This window comes from Nothoprocta perdicaria, unplaced genomic scaffold (genome assembly GCF_003342845.1).
Source record: "Nothoprocta perdicaria isolate Ctin4 unplaced genomic scaffold, notPer1 scaffold_299, whole genome shotgun sequence".
Lineage (NCBI taxonomy): Eukaryota > Metazoa > Chordata > Aves > Tinamiformes > Tinamidae > Nothoprocta > Nothoprocta perdicaria.
Genome location: NW_020455531.1, coordinates 36,825 through 59,488, shown reverse-complemented (window position 1 = coordinate 59,488; position 22,664 = coordinate 36,825). Strand labels below are relative to the sequence as shown.

Below are 22,664 nucleotides of genomic sequence, written 5' to 3'. Positions count from 1 at the left end.
CACATAAGGTATCTCACAGCAGGTATCTGAACAACATCTAAACACCAGCTTCTGTCTGTAAGGTCATAGAGTCAATCAAATGGCACACAGTTAAGAGCAGCTTATGAACCAGTGAGCTAACTCACCTATTAAATAAGGGAAAATGTTGGTATTTAGTGCAGATTTGCTGCACTATCGCACAGTCTGCCCGTGAGTCAGGGAACTTCCATGTTTCTACCATCTGCCATATGACAGCGCCGCGTAAGTCCTTGGATGTACTGAATAGACTACTTGCATATGGAGAAAAGAGCAAAGTTGATATTCCCAACTCAAAATACTGGTACAATTAAAAGATGCATCAGATCCTAGGCCTTGCTGATAAGAAAAGATTCTCTTAATACCTCAAAGCCAGTGGCAACTCCTCCTTTCCTCTGATAGTCTAGCTTGCTTATGGCAGGCTGAGGTACATAAAAACCATGCAGTTGATGTGGTTTATTTCAGGAACTTGGTGTGCTCCAGCAAGGAACCAGGTTGGCATATTTTCACCATTGCTCCCATAGGAGAACTTACTGATTTAACGCTCATTGTAAATGCATTCATGCAGAATTGTCCATGTGACAATATTGCTCCTCAGCTTAAATGCCTCTCTTCTTTCTAGTGCTTTTTACGTGTTTGTTTTCCTGGACCTATTTGTTGACAAGAACCCTGTTCCTTTCTCCCTTCTTTTTACCAACACTAAAACTGTGGTGCATCAGTCTGCTGAGCTTCTTCCTTTCCCAAGCTTTCTTTCCTAATGTGTGAGCTTCTTCCTTGTAGCTGAAGTTTTGTCATTAGTCCTTAAGGACAGGATCTTCCTTAAGTATTGCACAAATAAAAATATACACTCGATATTCTATGTACGAAGCCAGGTTTGTATCCAGACAAAGCCATTGCTATCACAACTAAGCTGATTGTGACAATATAGTTGACAATTGTTGTAGTTGGGTAATGCATTTATGTCAATGCATTCATATACATTTCATGCACATGAAAGCTGTATGGCTGAGAAACAAATGTAATACCTCCCTCTTTAGTGGTATGTGACTCATTTAATGCATCAGTTGGATGACAGACAGGGAGAAAGAGATCTTGGAGTGGATCAAAAACCACACATATACGCTTTATTCATATATGCCATCCTGTGATTCTGTGATTCTTTTTCACACGTCCAAACCTAGCAACTGTGTTGCCTCCTTTTCACAAATTCATAGAAGAGCTGGGTTTGGAAAGGACTATTAGAGATCATCTGGTACAACCTGGCTTCTCAAATAGGGTCAGCTACAGCAGGTTTCCCAGGACCATGTCCAGTCAACTTTTGAGCACTTCCAAGTATGGAGACTCCAGAACCACTGTGGAAACCCTGTTCCGCTATCTACCTTCACAGTAATAAAGCTTTTCCTGATGTTCAAATGTAGTTTCCTTCAGTTACTTCACATTGCCTCTTGTCCTGACAGCGGGCACCAGGAGGAAGAATTTTGTCCTATTCTCTTGACATTTTCCCTTCAGATGTTTATACACAATGCCTCAAGCATTACCTTCACCAGGCTGAACAGTTGCAGCTCTTAGAGCCTCTGCTCATATGTGAGAAGCTCTAGCCCTTTCATCCATGCTGGACTTACTCCAGTAAATGTGTGTCTTTTTACACTGGAGAGTTCATAAGTGGATGCTACTCCAGATGTGTCATTAACAGTGCTGAGTAGAATGAGGGATGTTCTCCCTCAAACTGCTGACAATGTTCTTCCTAATGCAACACAGGTTACTGTGTCTTCTTTGTCACAAGGGTGCACTGCTGCCTCATGGTCAACTTGGGGACTACCAGGACCCCCAGGTCCTTTTCTATAAAGCTGCTCTCCAGTCAGTCAGCCCCAGTCTGTACTGGTTCATGGGTTTATTCCTCCYCAGGTGCAGGACTCTGCACCTGCCTCTGTTGAACTTAATGTGTTTCCTCTCCACCCACCTCTCCAGCTTGACAAAGTACCTCTGAATGGCAGCATAGCCCTCTAGTGTATCAACCATTCCTCCCAGTTTTGCATCATCATCAGACTTGTTGAGTGTTTATTCAATCCAGTCATCCAGGTGGCTAATGAAGATGTTATTCAGAGTTGGCTCTTGCATCATCCCATGGGTAAGACTAGAGACTGAACTCCAGCTGGACTTTGTGCTGCTGATCACAAACCTCTGAGCCTAGCAGTTCTGCCAATTTTCATTACATTTCATTGACCACTTACCTAGCCCATACTTAGCAGCCTGTCTATGAGAACGCTATGGAAGACAGTGACAAAAGCCTTTCTAAAACCAAGGTAAACAATATCTACTACTCTCCCCTCATGCACCAAACCAGTCATCTCATCGTGACAGAATGCTATCCTATGGTGAAGCCATATCATACTTGGTTAAGCACGATTTCCCTTTCATAAATCTATGCCAACTACTCCCAACAAACTTCTTGTCCTTCACACATTTGAAAATAATTTCCAGGATTAGGTGCTCCATCACCTTCCCAAGCATCAAGATGATTCCATATTCCTGCTTCTTCTCCTTGCACTTCTTGAGGATGGAAGTGACATTTGCTATCTTCCATTCCTCAGGAGCCTTTCCTCCTGATTGCCRTGACTTTTCACAGATAATTGACAGTGGCTTTGTGATGATTTTCATCAGCTCTCTCAGCAGTTGCAGGTACATCACCTCAGGGCCCATGGACTTGTGAATGTACACGTTGTTCAAGTGTTCCCTAATGCGATACTCTCCCACCTAGGGTAAACCTTCATTGGTGCAGACTTCCCTCAGGGGCTTTGGATTCCTTAGGACTAGACTTAAAAGTAAAGACTGAGGTGAAGAAGGGCACTCAGTAACTTTGCCTTTTGTGTTTTTTGACACCAGAGCCCTTGCCTCATTTAATATAAGGATCACATTTTCCAGTTTTCCTTTTGCTGCTGATGTATTTGTAGAAGCCTTTCTTGCTGCCGTTAATATCCACTGCCAGTTTTCAACTCTAGGTGGGCTTTAGTTCTCCTAACCTCATCCCTGTATGCTCAGGCAGTGGCTCCACGTTCCTCCAAGGTACCTGACTCTTCTCCCACCTCTTGCATATTTCCTTTTTAATGCCTGATTTTGTCAGAAGTCCTATGATCATACAAGCAGGCTTCCTCAACCATTATTTGAGTTCCTGCATGTTGGGATGGGACATTCTTGAGCTTGCAGGAAGTGATCCTTGAAGATCAGCCAGGCCTCTTGGACTCCTCCAGGGGTCCCTGAACAGGTCAATGTCTGATTTTGAATAGTAAAACTAAGTTAGTTTTTAAAATTAGTGCTAAATACCAATGCTCAAGGACTATAGTAAGCTTCATTTGCAGTAGATATACATCCTGAAGATGTGATATTCAGATATGCCCTGCATCCCTCAGATGAGAAGGCAATTCAGAAAATGATGCAGATATTGGGGTCCCTGAACAAAATGCTGTTAGCACTATCCCATTCCCCTCTTCTCCCCAACAAAATGGTCAATTATAGTATTTTCAGCTAAACAAGAGGACAAAAGCAGTCTTTACCATATCTCAAATTCAGTCCCACTTTGTTTGTCTASACCCCAGCTCAGTAATAAATACTGTTAGCTTGACCAAATCTGCCCAGTTTCCCATTCTACACTCTCTCCTTGTTAATTTTTGTTTCACATCGCCCAAAGCCTAGATGCAAAGGACAGGACAGAAGCTGTGTGGGTCTGACTATTGAGATCGATCTTTAGGAAATAACCAGAATACAAAGCCAAAAGCATCTAAATCATAATATTCTGTAAATACTATATATTTATTTGTTAGTCTCACAAAATACGCAAGTTTAAGTAAGTGGGGTTGCTTTACAAGAAGGAAAACAAGGAACCAAAACTTTTTGCAGTGTGTTCAGTGTCATGCAGCAAGTCCTAAGCAGAACCAGAGTTCTGCTCTTTGCCCAAACTGCTGAGGGATCTCTCTTTGAGGTTAGCATTGGAGTTAGCTTCATCCTAGCCACTGTGACAATTTTCATGATTTTCTCAAATATCAGGCTTGGCATCTATCAACATTAACATAGTAACTGCAGCTTCTATTTTCTATTTAAATGTAGTAAAATGATTAGTTGTCTGCAGCTCTTTCCTTTCACAAAACAGTTGTAAGATTACAATAAAGTCACAGTCCCCCGTCCATAGTTGAACACCTTCTGAGTCCAGACCAAGATTATTATATCACCCATTTGGTGTTGGAATTGGTAGGTTTTGCTGGCATCAGGTATCGAAGGTTCTTCCAAAATCGGGAATTCACAGGAAGAGATTTATCCTTTTTCCACCTCACAACCCTTTGTGATGGTAAAAGAGATAGTGATTCTGGCAAGAAATTATAGCCATTTATAGGCATATATTCAATTAATATGATCTTAATTTTCCTTTCAACTAGGGCTTTATGAAGTCCACTCTCAAGTTCATATATGGCTCTGTCAGAAATGTAGTTCTGGCTCAGTATAATGATTAATCTTCGGCTTTTGTCAATAAATGAATGGATATCATCAACAACAGCTGCAAATTAAACATACATGTGTTATTAAACTAAACTGAAAGGGCAAGCACAGAATCGACTTATCTTTTAACAATCACATATCTATCAAAAATCTTTCTCTTATAGTACAAGGACAAGATATAAATATTCTGCCTTTACAAAGAGTGATATTCTTTACAGATTACAAGTCTGAAAGCAGGAGTTCAGGCATCACCAGAGCTTGTTCTCTGACACAGACAGGAAGTCACACACAATTCCAAGCTCACCAAGACAACTGTCTGTCAGCAGTTGCATGGATAGAATGGCAACAACAAAATTTATTGTCCCTCCAGCCTACTGTCCTTTTGATAGATCTTTCATAATAAACACCATTACAATGAATCCACACAAAGTCACCAAAATCCAACTCTATCTAAAAATTCAGTTGACTCATTCCTTTATATCACCATATACCTCACATTATCATCAATAACAGAACGTTAGGAATACCAGCATTCCATGTTACATATAAAAGGATAGGTTATCACAAAATGAGTTCCAACTGAATTTTAGATCTTTTGACCTGACAATCTGTGGACAAAATCAAATGGTGATCTCCTTCAAACATGCACATAATGGAATTTTCATGCACAACTTCCAGAACTCTCACCAGTTTTGTAAGATAACAATGTCTTTAGACACCAGAGATCTACAAAAAATGCTTTGCAAGGAAAGACAAGGCAAACTGCTGATGTAACCTAAAGAAGATAAAAGTGAGAGGAGGCACCTATTATGATTACAAAGAAATGTCCACTGTCACACTGAAGATATAGACAATCTTAAAAATAAAACCAGAGTAACTAGTACCAGACACATCAGCTGCTTTGCAGGGCAAATGCAAGTTTGTTTATAGAATCCTGCCCTACATAAACACAGAGAAATTGCACTATTACTGTAAAACATCTGGCACTCTTTATGTTGTCACTCAAGCTTCTGTCATGGCAGTATTTGCATGTATTCATCTTGATTCTGTGCAACTAAAAATCTGTGTGCAAATATATACTCATATGTATTCACAAATATGCATATAAAATATGYAAAATGTTCACAGGCCGTCTTTGTGTGAAAATATAGTCTTTTATTTTTCAATTAATCTAGATATTTTAACGTAAGATACATTTGACAGAACTCCTTACTGCAGACCTTTACCTTTATGTGAAAATGCTGTATCAATTGAATGACAAGAATACTCATTATACTTACCTCCTCCAGGAGATACATCCCTCTCGAATATACACAGCTTGTAACCAAAATTTTCTTCCAATATTTTGGGTAATATATTCAGAGCAAATTCTCTCTCTTCTTCACTGGGAGACACACAGTCTTTCAGGTGAGACACAAAAGCATCATACTCTTTTCCATCTGGAAAGAAACCACCAGTTTTCATCTTGCTGGCAACCACTTGAAGTACAATATCTGACCCACCACTCCAATTTTCAAAATCAGTGTCTCAACAGCAAACCATCTAGAAATGGTTGTTTTTGACTCTGACTCCCCCGGAGCCCTCAAACATACAAATTCCTCAAGCAATTTAAATATGGCAATTGTTTGAAACTAATCTTTTCTTTCTCCATGGCGATTTTTAAAAATCAGATTAACACATTAATTTAACTCCAATTTGATATCTGAGGATAATAAAAACRTAATGATTGATAGGCAAAAAATGTGACTGCAACCTGATATTAATGTCATAAAAATATTACATGGTTATCTAATACTATGGGTACTTGCAAAAGAGAATATATCAATTTATTACTTTAACGTCTTAGAGTATAGAGTCTTAGAGTATAGACTAGAGTATATAACRCTGGCCATGCATTTTGCAGATATTTACAAAGACCAAGTAAGACCAGTTCAGAAGCTACTCACTAAACTACTCGCTAAACTTGTGCATTTTGTCTCTTCTTCAAATGTTCCTTTTTTATACATCCTATCAGAAGCTATCGGGATCAGACAAGTCATACCTCCAGCAGTGTCATCTTTTCTACATATGTTCCTGTAAAATAGAACTAAGTCAACTCTGAACGTCACACAGATGACCACCATGACTACAGCAAGGCATATAAACATTACAGCAAGGACCATCCCAGTTGTAAATATATGCACAGGCAGATCTTGGGTGTTCCCTGCAAAACAGAAACCCAGAAAATTACAAAGCCTTAACAAACATGGAGCCTTAACATGGAGCCCTAACAAAATGTTCCATGGCAAAATTATATCAATAAACACTCGCAACATCTTAAAACAACCTTAAAAATCATACTGTTGATGTAAATACTTTCTGCTTAAAACTTTGAGCACTCTTGAATATCATGCATCCTTAGAAGCACCAGGATTAAAGACTGAAGATTGCTTTAGAAACTGAAGAAATAATCTTGCTTGCATACACCTTGCATAAATATATACATAGATGAGCTGTATGTGTGACTAATAATAAGACACCAGATCCTCAAAGACACTAGCTTTGTTTGCTCACCCACTTTCTGATGAGTTTTCTTCTGGATCTTTATTACTTCCTGTTATTCTCTGTCTTTCATCCCTATCTCTGCTCATTCATAACAGTCACTAATGTTACTTTAATTTCTTTGGTCACAATCTTTTCTTTTTCTTCTGTCACTATTGTCTTCTGAGCTTTCTGTTTGTTTGTTTATTTGGTTATCTTTCTCTCTTTGATTTCAAATACAGATTTTTAACCATTAAATCTTTCAGGAGCCCTTTGTGAAGGCACTATAATGCCATGCTTGCACCAGTCTGTATTGCATTTTCCTTATTAGATACAGCATCTTTTAAGATTGCCAAGTTATACTTTTGCAATTGTGCAGTTATATTATTTCCTCTTAGTAAAACTGGGAAAAGTTTGACATTATTGGAAAAATAAAAGCAAATACCATGAATGTCTGGATTATAAAAGCGAGGTTTACAGTACAATAACAATCAACACTAAATAGACAGAAAGACATCAACCTGACATCAGTACCTGACATCAACCAAAACGCTGGAGGCATTAGCAGGAAYATAAAAGATTTCCTTTCCCAGGAGGAGAATAAATAAATGTATAAATAAAAAGCCCTATTTTCGTTATAGAAAAAAATAACTTTTAGAAACAATGTGGCCCAAACAGAAGCTTCTGGGCTACACTGAGCTTTGGGTGGTTACCTCCTGATTCCACCCATCCAACGGCAACTAGAGCACAGAGGGATGCTCAAACCTGCCACAGAGGGATGCCGGCCCAGCAGCATAGCTCAGCCTCCCCGAGCTCTGTGCATAGCAGCAGCAGTTAAACCAAGGAATCCTCAGACTGCTGCTCTAGCAGAAGTAGCAACAGAACAGAAGGAATACATCAGAAGGAATATGTTAAATCCTGCACCAAGTGGGACTAGGGCCATCATAAGCGTGCATGTGTCCACATAGATGTTCTGAATYCAGTATCCAGGCCTCCATATCAAGAAGGTTGGCATGAGCTCCATTAATAATTACATGTGAGAAGTATAATTCATAGCTTAGACTGTACCTTTCTTCAGTTTCACTGTCTTTATTCGTGTTCCTTCATTAGTCTGCAACATGCAGGTGAAATTATGATGCATGTCCTCCTCTGCTACTTTCTTAATCCGTAATAGCCTTGTGACATAAAATTTGTTTCCAATACTGCAACAAGAAAGGATGTTAGCAACACTGTCTCTATGCAAATCTATAATCAATTGTGAGGCTTATTTTGAGAAAAAAACTCAAGAAAAAAAAACATTTTATTTAATTTACATTCAGCAAAATACATAGAAACAAAAGTGCAGTGCTTTTGGAAACTTACTGTAGTTTTTTGAACTCTTCTTCACATGTTGAAGGCTCATTCTCAGGGATACGTGAACATTTTTTTGGAAATGTCTGGTTAATTGACCAGTAAAGGCTAGCATCTTCTGGCATATAATAACCCAAGGAACCTGTGCAATTGAGTATCTCTTCTTTACCTAAACAAAACATAAGAATTAAGATCTAGCCAGGTGTAGCATTCATGATCACAGTATGTCGCATTTACAGGCCACACATCTAAGGAGTCCTAAGGAGTCTAAAAGTCCTCCCTTCTGGACTTAGTAGCCCTTAAGCAGTGTTTTGCATGTGCTCCAGCCATCCTGGTGCACAGGGCTCTATCACACTCTATTACACAGCTGGTCATCCAGATTCCAGTCTCCCCTCAGATTAAACCTAAAGCAGAGGGAAGATTTTAAACAGGCCAAAGCATTTCAGAGAATTAAACCACACGTTGCAGGCAGAGAGCAAGAGAGGACAACATACCACCAGTGCTGAAGTAGAAGTTAATGAAAGTAGGTAACTGGTAAAGGGAATTACAATCAGGGAGCCAAACTACAATCTATAGGAGTCAAATTACACGTCAGTAATCACCATAATGCTGAATGTCAGAATAAACCAGTCATCTGCCCTGTACCACTTGAAAGCACTAAGTGGAAGTGAAGGGAACCACTCCTTCCAGTGTTGCTAATCATACCAAAAAACAAAAGTAAGAAGACAACCATAGACACAGAAAAGTACAGGCAGCAGACTGTAACTTGGAGTGTGAGATTTTCAAGACATTTTATTTCAAAGATTGACATGAGAATTTTGCCTGAGATTATTCATAACTTTAAAACATCATTTCTAGGCTATGCCATCATCAGTTCCAAAAAATGCAGAAATGCATCCAGAATGCAGAAAATGCATCCTTATTAAGCAACAAAACAACGGGCTAGTTTTTGTTCAGACAAATATGTACACATGTTTTCTTGTATGTAGGAGAATTCTCTAAGGAAAGAATTCYGAAAGGAATCACTTTATAAACTGATGGACCAAAACTTCTCAGAGTACAAGCTTCCAGTRGAGCTATTCAAGAGACATTGATATAATTCGGGTGAAAATCTACACATCTTACAAATCCAAATCATAGTTGCACAGGTTGAAAAGTAGATATAAAGTAAAATCTATCTTGCAACTGTATCTCTAACCACTTTACATAAAGGTTATTTCCAGGGAAATAATATAGAACACCAATGAATGGTATGGAGGTTTGGACTTTGCTCACTGAAATTTCCCTTCACTCTCCATCATGTCATCTGGCTATCACTCATTAGATGTTTCTCTGAGGGGAAAAAAAAACAAATGAAAAATAAAAACACAAACCAACAAAAAGAATCTCTAAAGACTTTACCAAAGTATATAAGAGATGGCAGATAATTGGTTCATAGTCCCTTTTTTTGGTGTTGAACCATGCTCCCTTCTAAATGCATGAATCAGGTACAGAGAGCAGAATTGGGCAGGAAGAGCAGTGGTTACTGGAAAGTTAGGAGACATGGGGCAGTTTAGGATTGGGATACTGGCTTTGGAAGAAAGCACTGGTAGGAAGTCAGCACTTGTGGTCCTGGCTGACAAAATAACTCATGCATGTGAGTGACAGAGGAGGCACCATATGTGATTTTGGAGACCAAAAAATGGAGAACTAGATAACACCATGGCAAAAGTCCCATGGCACACAGCAGGAAAAAGATAAATTTATATTTTTAAGAATTATTAAGAGTTCCAATCACAAAAGTCTTGGATGGTGTTCACTACTCCTGGGAGCCTATTATCTAGGKATAATAGTAGATCATATTCCTAACCCATTCCCTATATTCCCTACATATAGGCATGGTTCTGGCTTTTGATATGTGATAAATTCTTTCCAGTGACAGATCTGTTTATTTGTATTACTTACTTACGTAGTACTTGCTGTCAGCCCTCACACTTCTCATTTTCCTGTATTATTATTCACTAAACACACTGGCCGTCTTTCACACATCATTCCATGACGTTTACTGTCTATGAAAGGAAGCCAGGGAAACCTGGTTTACAATAACCACCATTTTTCTCTTGCTGATCATAGCAGCAACCTCAACGTCTGTCTCTGTATGAGGGTGAACTTACTGTACTTTTATATTCATCATTAAATTCATCCAGAAAACATAACCAGATATGGAGATGGATCAGATCCAGGAGGGTACAAAGACAATTCCTAGTTTGATTAAACTTAAACAGACTTTCAACTATAAAGAGATCAGAACAAAAGGACATATATGCAGTAACTATGTCAATGATTCTTGTACTAATCTGATACCTATTTGTGTTTCAACTTCTTCATCAAGTCCAAGTATCTCCAAAGTTACAACTTCTGGTACATCTAAGAATAAAAAATAATAAAAATAAATAATAAATAATAATAATAATGGTATTGGCATAACACTTTCCTTATATTTTAACACAGCAAAAATGATACATTTGCTTTAGTTCTAAAACAAATCACATAGATTTCATCTAATTCAAAAATAAATATCTGGACCAATATGACCAACACTTTGGCATGATTAAAGCTTAAAAGATAGTATGTCCTGATGAATGTTTTTCGAGTGCAGTTTATAATTTACAAAGGTTGGAAACCCTGTCACTCAAAACTCTTCCAGTTCCAGTTTTTATAAATACATAATAATGACGCATTCTGCAAAAATTTCAAAGATGAAAAAGCAAAACCAGAAATTTATACTACCTGCTATCAATTTGGAAAAATATAGTTAGTATGTTTTCTCTGTAATTTCAGTTTTCAAAATTAGCCGTTATTAAAGTTAGCTATTGCAAATCAAATATATTTATTAAGAACTGGAATTAATAAATGATAAACCCATAAACCCTAGACAAATAAATTTAGGAGGCAGTTTCTTCCATAATAAGCAGGGGTAATGAATACGGTTCAAATCTTTCAGGAAGCTTTCTTACCTTCCTTTACTACCAGATGAATTGTACTTGTGCTGTGGAATATCTTTCCCTCATTAGTGATCGAAATTTTACAGGTGTATATTCCCGAGTGCTGAAATGTTAGAGTTTTAAAATCCAATTCCTGCTCAGTTTTATTGTGATAGTTCTTACAGTCCTAAATTAACAAAGACAGAAAATACTATTTTTGAGCAAACATACATTCAAAACCCAAAGAAGGACAAAATGATTTTCAAAACAAAATTTCAGTGAGGTAGTAAAAAAGCAATGGTGACATTTATCCGACCTAAAAGAAGTGGGTGCTCAATTTTCAGACATGGTGACTTAAATGCAACATGTCAACATTCAACTCAGCAGAAGCTGAGAGCACTGGCATTCCAAATAAAAATACGAAAGGTATAAAAACATAAAGTTACAAAGGTCTGGTATCAGGATTTTAAATGCACTCATTTGTTTCACCGGAACCATGGTTTGGGTCTGTAGATGCTGYTTGTCTAGTACCAAAAGTGTTTTTCTAAGATGTCTAGACTACTAAACGCCTTTATTTTAAAGCAAAGTGTCTAAGAAAGTGACCTCTCATATAGTGAAAGGAATTGGATTCACTTCTATTTGTCCTCTCTAACATTTTCAACAACCTAAGACCTTTTTTTTGCAAAGGCAGAAAATCTTAGTGGGAATGGAAAGCAACTGCTAAGTGAAATGTCCCATGAAAACCCAGCAATATACGTGTCTAAATCACCTTCAACTAAGAAAGAAAAAGGACACTCACACCAGATTTCCTGGAGGAAATTTAAGTTTACCACTGGGTAAACTTAAAAAAAAAATCTCCTATCACCATTCCTGTTTATCTCCACGAAGTGATTAGAAGGGTTTGGGATGCGTTCACTAGACCAAGCCCCTGMGGATATTTAAGGATAGACATTCCCATTCCATGTATCTCAGAGAGGATTGGGCATGAGAACGACATCAGTTCATTTGTTTTAGCCAAGACATAGGTCAGTCTGAGGGATGCTCCCTTATTGAGGAAAACCTCTGAGGCCCTTATGGACAAGGGAGCAAAGCTGGGGCTCATGTTACTGGGAGAATGAATAAAATATTCTTGAATACTAGCATTTGTGTGTTCTACCAGCAATAGATTGAGCCCCAGCCATGCTTGGTATACATGTTAGATCTTTTACCACTTTCAAACTGACAAGGTCTTTCTGATTACTGGTACATTTTTCTACTAAATCTGAGATCAGAGAGAAATTTTCTGTCAATTGTTTGTGTCTAAAGCCTTTTTCCCCAATCACCAAAGAAATAAAATCTTTGTAACATTTACCAGTTTTATAGTTGCTTTCCACAAATCTGTCCTGTAAATTGCTTTTCCTGCATCAAATGTTTTATTTCTATAACCAATGATTTGAATGACACTATTTGAATAATTACCTTGTACCACGTTATACTGTCATTTTCATTGATAGATAGATCGCTGCATTTAAGTGAATAACCACTTCCAGCATTTTTAATTTCTGTAGTTAAGTGATTTTCATTGAAACAGCTGCTTTTATTTCTTTCAAGTATATTCAAGGTCCACTTCTGAATTGTGATATTTTGTTTTCCATCACTAGGAAAAAAAATGCAAAATCAACTTACGAGATTTTTAAGGAATGTGGCCTAGTGTGTTACACAACAAAATAAAAGTAAATGCTTAAAGAAGTCTGTTGGGTTAAAAGTATGTCAATATTGAACTATTTATTTATATTCCCTTTCATTACTTTTCCATCTCCAAATATGTTTCACACAATGAAAAAGGATCTAAACTAAATCACCTATTACAAAACCACTGATAACACAATTATATCTATGAAGTATAGCACAGTCTATTACATTCACCAGAACAAAAATGCAAGCATCTGTGTTGTCATGTAAAGTTACAAATGCACATAAACATTTTAGAGCCTCRAATCAGCCAGTAATGTTACAGGTAAAATACCTACAGTTTTCTAAATCTTTTTCAAGGTTTAAAGAAGTAAGCAAAAATATTATTTGTTAATAAATGTCAAAAATGAAAAGATAAGAATCTCTGCTATTGTTCATAAAGTTACATTACTCCTTGTTTGATACTGTGAAGAAAATCATCAATTTATCTGTGGAAATACTTTCTAAACCACATAAGCCTCGTGAATTGCAAAATCAATTATTACGGATTCAAAAGAGCCTGCAAAAAAAAAAAAAAAAAGATATTTGCAAACTTTCTTTGTGATTCAGTGTTCACGCATCAGAGATCTACAGTTTGCTGGCCACCTRAAACTAACTCTTAAGCGTCAGAAACTAACACTTCCATAGCAAAGTTCATGAAATTCTAGTGTAACATGTTGAAAAGCTCAGACAACAAATGCACTCTAACCATGCTTCTTCTGACTATTTAAGRGCTGACTGTGATCTTCCAGACATCTATTATGTGCTATCAACCTACTTCTCTAAAAACTAAGATTATAGCTATGAGTTATTTCAGTGTTGGGTATGTTTGAATACACGATCATCAGGAGAACAGAAGCTGGAGGAGTTTTGGTGAAGTGAGGGCTTAAGGGAAAGCTGTATGCTTTCCCTTCCCTTCCTTGCAAGTTAGTGGATGAGACTTCCAAAATAACATCTAAACCACAGCTTTCTTTTCTTTTTTTTTTTTTTTCCTCTTTTCCTAAAGGAGTAGGGTCTGACATTAAACACAGAGCATTAAACACAGAGCACTTCCCTCTGGCTTCAGGTTTATCTGTATAAATAGGTTTGAACTTTTCCATATCCAAAAAAAGAAAAAGGAATTGTTCCCAGGGGAACTGAAACTAAACAATGGCAAAGAATCATTTCACTGAAATGAACCAGGGAGAAAAAGACACCGAAATGCAGAAACAAGACTGGTAAGTGTGTTGACTTTCAACACCATTCTTGTGCAATATGCCTCTTGCAGGGCATATTCTTCTGACAAGAGTCAGAACAACTAGGACATCATTTATACAATGAATTTATATAATGAATATCTCTCTTTTTTTGTCTTTCTAGCAGATTTTTTTGTCCTTYCTAGCAAGGAGAGACTGTAGCAGATGCTAGAGCCTCTCCTTGCTCTGCTCCCTCATTTKAGGTATTCACAACTCTCGGCTGCATTGTTAGCTAAGCCAAACAGTGGTCTCGCCTCTTCATCAGTTAACTATGGTGTTATAAACAGGAAAAGCCTTAGCAAAACGTTTTCACCAGAGAGSTATTTGCAGGGGTATTCTCAGTTGGCAGAGGCTATCTCATCTATTCTGCAATATCACAGTTACAATTTTAAATCAGAGCCACTGATCACAATCTGCWGTAGGTTCCCAGACCAGTCACCCTGTTAAAATGCAGTTTATGAGACTTGTTTTGTATCTCTGTTTTAGGACAAGATAATCTGCCCCAGAAATGCCCACCTCTCCCTGACAACAAAGGTACCTCAGATAACTAGCTCGGATGTAGACATGTACATTGGTTCACACAAAACATGATGATGTCCGAGTTACTTTTCTATTCTGATTTACAGCAACTGACATTCCCTGGTCACATCATGAGGGGAACAAAACCATTTCTGGCACATTCTGGCACAACAGCCTTTCAATACTCCTCTCAAACCCATCAAATGGCCAACAACAAACACTAGCTTGACTCAACTTAGAGCAGAAAATGCAAGTTTACCATAAAGCCTAAACACATATCCAAGTCTAGGTCATCCCTTACAAAGTAGAAAACAAAATCTAAAAAAGTGTCTTCCCATTGCTTTCAACAGTTCTGGTTACATTACAAACGTGAGCAGTATTAGAGCCTCAATACATATCTCATCTTTCCATATATTTGTTGTTTCATAAACCTGTAAGTTTTGAGGTCCTCAAACTCAGTTTCAAGGTCCCTACTATAGAGCAGTAAAATGACCTGTTTTACCCTTTTTTTTTTTTTCTTTTTCTTTGTGAGAACCACAGGATATGGGCCATAAAAAAGTACACAAGCAACAAATCCTCACAAAGATGTGTGATATCTGTGACACAGATTTTGCTTACCACTGTCACACCAAATACACATAAAATCTTCTTCAGGAAATGTTGCTGGAGATATACAAGCTTGTGCTTACTGATGAAGTCTACACAAACCCGCACACACATATGCACACACTTTAGCTATCTATGCTATGTGTCAGCAGGACACTTCTGCTTTAACTGGAAAGGTTACGGTTTTTTATATATATATATATATATAAAATATATATAAAAATATATCTAATTTATATATATAAATAGATATTTATTTATAATATATATATAATATATATATAAATATATATATATACAATATTATCCACCTTTTTAAAATATATATATAAATATATATATTGTATATATATATATTTATATATATATTTTAAAAAGGTGGATAATGCACCATAAATATATCAATAAACTGTTTTCACTTCTCTCTTCTTGAACATAGTCAACTGTAAAAAAAAAAAAAAAAAAACAGGAAAAAAGGTACTTGATTAAATTTTTGCAAAAGCTATTCACATTGTATTATCTTATTTTTCTTGAAACTTCACAGTATAATTAACACTCTGTTCACCAAAACTGCCAAAACAGTTATCAGCTTTCTAATAAACCATCTCCAATACAGCTTATACTCAGGTCTAAATACAATATTTGAAAATCARCAAAAAGATGAATGAAAATATATGAGATGTACCTCAATTTTTAGCACTGTATTTAGTGAAGTGACTGTGTAGGGTAATGACCAAAACTGCCAATGACAAAATAAAACYATAAAAAACAAATTCAGATTTTCCATGAAAAGTGCATGCCCACAACAATGGACAAATGTGTGTCAGCTATTATCTAAAGCCAACCTTAAGCATCAAAACTGAACCTCATTTCTGCCGCTTCATAGAGAAGTCTGACTCAGTGACCTACTGCTGCTGGCATTACTCTTAGTAACAGCGGACAGCAGCCAAACTACCGTATTTATCATCCTTAAATTCAGCTCCCTGAAGATCTAGTCTGAAATACACTAGCAAAACTTGGCTCATGCTTTACCTATGTTTGATGCAAGAGTGGCCTAACACTGATCACTTAAAACAGAAAGTAATGTGCAAATAAATAATAATGTGTAAATACTAATGAAGATGTATGAATGAGTAATGAATAATGAGTAATACAAATGACTATTTTTGCTCATAATAATGATACATGGAAAAATATACATTAGTTTTTAGCTTCCAAATTAGTTTAGTTTTAGGTTAAACCTATCAAATTAGTGTTTGCTGTGTCATGAAAGAAATGTGGAAAGCATTTTTCAGYATCATGGACACATAGCTAAGCTGTAACCTTTAAGAAAGGGGCAAGAACATAAAAAATATTCACTGAGAAACAGCACAAAGCATTAAGCATGACACACAAAATACTTTGTTTTAAATTGATGGCTACTTCAGTTGCAAGCGGCAAACTACTGGTTTGGTGCAAGTTAATCCTAAAAATTCCTTGTAARAAGCTCTTCATTTAGTCCTTAGTCTGACGCTCTTTCTTCACGATTTAATAAAAATACCCCAGACAAGTAAAGCCCAACCTTATTTTTTCTTGCTACTCATGGTGTTCTACATMAGTAAGAAATCAAATCCAATCATTTCATTTGTTCTTTGTGTAGTTCCAAGTTATGAGAAGCTTTGCAGAGTTCACTTATGCTACTCTTACTTCACTACCTTACCACACAATCAGTCCCATCAATCTACCAGGTAGGCCTCAYGGATTGTCGCCCGCCTGTTAAAGCAAGGATGAATGTCCCACCCATTACAGTAAGGACAAATAGGTCAGGTTCACAAAACAGGCAACAGAACTGTTGCCTATCACTCATTTTGCTTAGGTAGTTAATCATAAAACAACAGAACTGTTAACTCCTTTATCAAAAGTTCATGAAGCTTTGAAAAGAGACATCTGCCTACAGCAGCTTGTAAAAACTACTGATCTGGCTCTGTGGATATTGTGAAATGGTAAGGAAAATGACACCATAGACAATGCATTTCCTTGCACTTACTTTGCACACATGCCACAAACAATATGAAGCTGAACAGAAATCGTCTTCTTCATGAGCAACTGCAAAGGCAAGATTTTCAGACATACATGTGTTTACCCACCTGCGAATGACAGAGTAATTCCCAGAGTCACTGACTTCAGCTGGCCAAAACTCCAGAAAATTCTTTTGTGAAACAATTCTGTGTGTTTCTTTTACCAAGTTCCACTTTCCAGCATTTTCTTTGTACCAGTTTATTGAGTATCCTGCTTTCTGAACATTTTCTTGAGTTAACTCAGGAAAGCAAAGGAAAAAGTATTCCCCTTCTAGTACATCAATGGAGGCACGGAGGGGACATAGCCTCTCTTCACAGAAGAAGGGGGGAAAAAAAAAAAAAAAAGACACATTAGGAAGCCATACACTTATTTCAGAAAATGAGGTCTGCCTGACTTTACTGTGTTATGCTGTGCAACTGGTCTTTTTTGAAAAAATATATTCTTTCAGCAGAGTAGCTTGGCTGTATTCATATATTTCAGCAATATTCATCACAACCTGAGAATTTGTTTCTCCAAGCCTGCATTCTACCTTACTCAAGCAAAACTCAAAGGAAAAGGATAAAATTTTCCTTATGATTTTCTCAGTCCAAAAGTGTCAGAATGAAATGAGCACAGATGGCAGAAAGGAGACCAGAAATCTGGTCTCATTCTATAATAAAGCAGCTGCCACAAATGGAAGGAGGAAAGAAAAATTCTTCACATATGATTTGTCTTGACAAATATGGCTAATCTTCAAAATGGATCAACTGTCATAAAAAGAGATGCTATAAATTAACACTTGCATTTTTTCATCTTTTCAATTAATATTATTAAGTGACTATATTTCTTTAGATAACTTAAAAAAATCTCTATCATACCGAGACTGTATGAGTAAAATTTAATCTCAAAGTCTGTTTTTCCAAAAGTAACCTTTGCATGCAGGCGATCATACAAAACGCAGGAAAAGGACCAGGATCTACTATAAAGAATCATGAATGAAATAAGGGTTCAGCCTTTATTTCTATTGAGATTCCCAGAGATTATCATAATTTAACATGTATTGCGACTGTACTTCTGAAAGACACAAAAAGCAGATTCATTCTCTTGCTTGCTGTGTTTCTCCATACAGCCAARCTCCTATACAACATTACCAGCTTGTTTCTGTATCTTGGCAGTATCTTGGTTCTTTTTCTTTCTTAATTTTTGTTATGTATGCACAGAGCAAGCTTCTAAAGATCAGAACCATGTTGCAATTAACAAAATTAGTAAGACTTTCTTCTCAATACTTCTGATAACAAAGCTCAGAAAATCCAGCATTTGCCTGATTGTCTCCCAGTATGCAAACTCTAAGCAACTCTTCAGCAAATATTTAAAGATTTACTGTTGAAGTGAGGACTTTTACTTACTTACCAGTGGAAGATCCAGTGATAAACATTAACAAAAAAATCACAAGAGGCATTTTCTTGAGTTAATTATCACTTCTTCTCCATAAAGATGAAAAATATATTGCTCTTGATTGCACCGAAAGCCTAAGAAAAAGATTCATAATTTCTCACAAGGGCAATGGAACGGACCACTTCAAAGCTTGTGATCAGTGTAAATAATGGTTGTTATTGAACAGGGATTTCCAGATGGAAAATTACTCATTTTTATCCTAAGAGGTATTTTCATATATTAGGTCACAAATTTTTCTAGGCATGACTTATTTTAATTTCAGAAAGTAACGCAGGGTTTCCTTCCTGCTTTTTCTCATTCATTAGATACCTTGTGTTCTCCGAATTAAAGCTACAACCTTAATGACAGAAGTACCCCAAATGAGATTCTGAGTAAGTAAACAGCTACCATTCAGTAGGACAATATTTTTAYCCCACAGTCCTTGCAAGATTAGACCTTACAGAAATACAGCTGACAAAACTTTTGCTTGCCTTCAGGGAGAACCTCACAATGTTGTTAGCGTGGATACCTTGGCGTTCAATTGCTTGAGCCTGTTTGAAAACAAAGAAATCTATAACTCTGCCTCATGTTTTAATCTACAGAACAGTTAGGTACCATGACCAAGAGGTTCTAATGTTTCCTTTGAGGGAGGAGAATGAAGAGGCTCCTGGTCAGTTACTTTATGTATAGTAAACTGAACTTCCAAAGAAAAAGGCAAAATGCTACTAATTAATACCAGAGCGGAGTATCTTCCATGAGATTCCTCAGAAAAATAGGTTTCCACAACCAATAGCACAGCCAGTGCTAACTGGGCCTCTGTCTTGCTTACAAGACAAAGGTGTGTAAGAAACACAGTTGAGCTGCCAACCAAGACAGACAACCTTGCTCAGTTACTGACCTGGCCATGCGCACACAACAAATGTGATGGGCTCATAAGAGACAAGTTTCATGGACAGCTGACAGAAGAAATCTCTTTTAAGAATCCACTTCTTTGTTTTTATTACCTGAATCTCTTGCAGCTTGAGAACATACTTACCAACACCAGATTTTATTTACAAATAGAAACTTCTCTTGATAAAAAGCAGTCGGATGGTGTGACTATTGCATTTAAAGCAACGGTACAGAATGACCCCAAGACATGGAGCTGCTCTCCTTTTATGGTGCTGCCCAATTCATTACAAAGATGCCCTCATGCCATAAATCACTGAAAGAAGATTAAACAACTACATCACATCCCCTTTCTCAAAATGGGTGATAGATGGATCCAGATTTAGACAACATCTAAAAGAAACCGGATGCTGCAACCATCAACTTTCAAGTGGCCACACAGCAAACTCCTCAGACCTGGTTTCGATTCCTTTCTACACGTGAAGACTCAAAGTCTCACATTCTACAAGCAAGACAGGACCGTCTTTATTTTCACTTCTTGAATTTACTTTTTTGTTGTTGTTGTTGTTGTTAACTATTCCCCTTGTAAGACTAATTTATCCAAAAGAAATACAGCTGTTATAGATCATTACAGTAAGGTCCATCAAATATAAATAAAACCATAAACAACGAGATTTTAACTCTAGATCTCATTTTTGTTGGAATACCTTCTTTGCATAACAAGGGAGGTTTTAGTGAACACACAGCAGAGCCCTTCATTCCTTTGACAGGAATTAAATAACACTGTATTACGTAAAATACTTAGTAATGATCAGATTWGAGGTTTACAGACACCAACAGGGAAAATGTACATTCTTCTTTGCACTCACACATTGCTGCTGCATCAGTTTATCTGAAATTGTTCTGCTTCAGACTAACAGTATTTCAGTATTTACATTTGAAGCACATGGTTTGCAGTCCTCTGCCATGAAAAATCAGGAAAGAAAAAAAAAAAACCTAAAAAGAAAACTATTCTTGACAAAACTCAGCAAATATAAGTTTTCTTAAGAAAAAAAAAATATGCTTTTCAGAAAAAAAAAAATGAGGAGATATTTTAAAATAGAGACAAAAATTCTCTGTGCAATAAAGGAGGGATTACAGCAGAATATAGAGACATTCAACAAGTAAAATACAATGGCAACAGCGGGGAATAACAGTTTCAAAGTGTTTTTTAAAAAGTAATTGTCTGTGAAGCCCAAAGCAACAGGTGATTTTAGCATGTTTTTCAAAAGTCATTCATACTCGAAGCCACTGTTGGACTTTTAATACAAAAAAAACAGATGGTTCTAAAAAATTCATACTGCCATTGTGAATCCAATAATGCTTTAATTAAACTGAGGGTTGTAAAATCTGTAATTCTGAAGGTTGTAAATCTGCAGGTTGTAAAATCTTTAAAATCTGTCATTAGTGGTATCTCATGAAAGAGATAATTGTCCATGTTTAAGCATTGTTAAAATTATTCTTCAATTTCCTAGAATCCCAACAATACTTTGGAATGAAAAGGAGCTGATACATCAGAGTGATATTTAGTTCTGCTCAAGCAACTCACTTCAGTCAATACTTCTGGAAACAGGAATTGGTCCCAAAGGATTGTGGCTTCCTTTTTAAAATCAAAAAACAAACAAAAAACAAACATAACTTCTTCTCAAGCACTAGTCTTACCTCTTTAAGCACAGATTTTTGTGGAGCTGAAATCTTTTTCACGCAGGACCACCCAGTGCTGCAGTTCATTCAAGAGTTCAATAAAAGAAAAAAGAAAAAAAAAAAAAAAGACAAGGAAAATTACAATATCCTTACTAAGACAAAGCAACTTACTGCAAAGACTAGTGCTTATTGGTTAAAATAGAGATCTATCTCTGTTTCAAACAACATGAATGGAGGTGGTTACTCACGATGCAGATCTTGMCAGGAGGACACCTGCAGTAGAGTCAATCTCTCAAACTCCAGGCAGAGACACACCTGGTAGTAACCAACCTTCTGTACCTCAACAACCTTAATAAGTTTATGTCTGCAACAGGGAGCAACCTCTCTAAAAGAGCAAGACCATGCAAAGACAGCTCAATCTGAAAGAAAAAAAAAAAATCTCAGAACAGGAAGAATAGAATTAGTCATTTTGTGAGCCAATGACTTCGGGGCGGGGGGGGGAAACCTGAGAAGGCTGATCTGGCAATTTTCTTTTCAGCAGCATTGATTGCAAAGGTGGCAATAAATGGCACTAAATTCCCTAAACAGRGCAGCAGAAGTGTGGGTAAAAGTTTTTGGGAATGACCTGTTCCCGCCACCACCTACAGCRGTTATTTAGGGAGTTGTACCTGCTCCGGAGCCAGTGTCAGTGAGGGGGAATAAGTCCTTTCCAGACCTGGTGATTTAAATAATAATAAAAATAATAATAATATTTAAATACTATTTATTTTATTTTTTTATTTAAAATAACTATATATAAGTATTATATAATGATATATAAATAATAATTATTATGTAAATAATAATAATAATAATCTGGGTCCCAAAGGGAAGCGGCGGGGAGGCCGCAGCCCCGGGGCACAAACTTCACCGAGGAGGTGGCAGATTTGCGGGTCGCGGCCGCGCCGCCCCTCAGCCCTCGCCCGGCCGCGGCTCCGCGGGGCGCCGCCGCCGGCCTCCTGCCCGCTCCGCCGCCGCTTCCCGTTCCGCCCTGGCGCGGCGGGAAGGCTCCCGGTGGCGGCCGCGCGCGCGCCGCTTCCCCCGCGTTTCTGTGAAGGCGCTGCCCGCGAGGCGCCTTTCTCAGAAGCGCGGGGCCGGGGGCGCAGGTGCGCGAAGGGCTGTCCCCCGCGGTAAGGGCTGTCCCGAAACGGTGATCGAAAACAGCAGAAAAGAGAGG

General features: G+C 37.4%; 1 protein-coding gene across 1 annotated transcript; it reads right to left on the bottom strand.

Annotated features, from left to right (window-relative positions):
• Window positions 1-3,837: 3,837 nt before the first annotated feature.
• On the bottom strand, window positions 3,838-22,389 carry IL18R1 (interleukin 18 receptor 1). Its single transcript, XM_026041880.1, has 14 exons — window positions 22,359-22,389; window positions 22,117-22,163; window positions 21,697-21,867; window positions 21,467-21,524; window positions 18,854-18,972; window positions 17,533-17,773; window positions 12,795-12,972; window positions 11,370-11,523; window positions 10,717-10,779; window positions 8,386-8,542; window positions 8,092-8,225; window positions 6,545-6,706; window positions 5,784-5,942; window positions 3,838-4,561 (listed from the first exon to the last, which is right to left on the bottom strand). Exons 5-14 carry the CDS (start codon window positions 18,900-18,902, stop codon window positions 4,230-4,232), a joined length of 1,629 nt encoding a protein of 542 aa, XP_025897665.1. The 5' UTR covers window positions 18,903-18,972; window positions 21,467-21,524; window positions 21,697-21,867; window positions 22,117-22,163; window positions 22,359-22,389; the 3' UTR covers window positions 3,838-4,229.
• Window positions 22,390-22,664: the final 275 nt, after the last annotated feature.

What these genes read in the sequence shown, in the direction of transcription:
- IL18R1 (XM_026041880.1), bottom strand. Translation starts at nt 18,902, where the DNA reads ATGCCTCTTGTGATTTTTTTGTTAATGTTTATCACTGGATCTTCCACT. An exon ending in TCATCTGGTAGTAAAGGAAG is followed by an intron (nt 10,780 to 11,369) that starts GTAAGAAAGCTT and finishes TTTTATTCTTAG; the next exon opens with ATGTACCAGAAGTTGTAACT. An exon ending in AAAAGATGACACTGCTGGAG is followed by an intron (nt 5,943 to 6,544) that starts GTATGACTTGTC and finishes GTTTCTTTCCAG; the next exon opens with ATGGAAAAGAGTATGATGCT.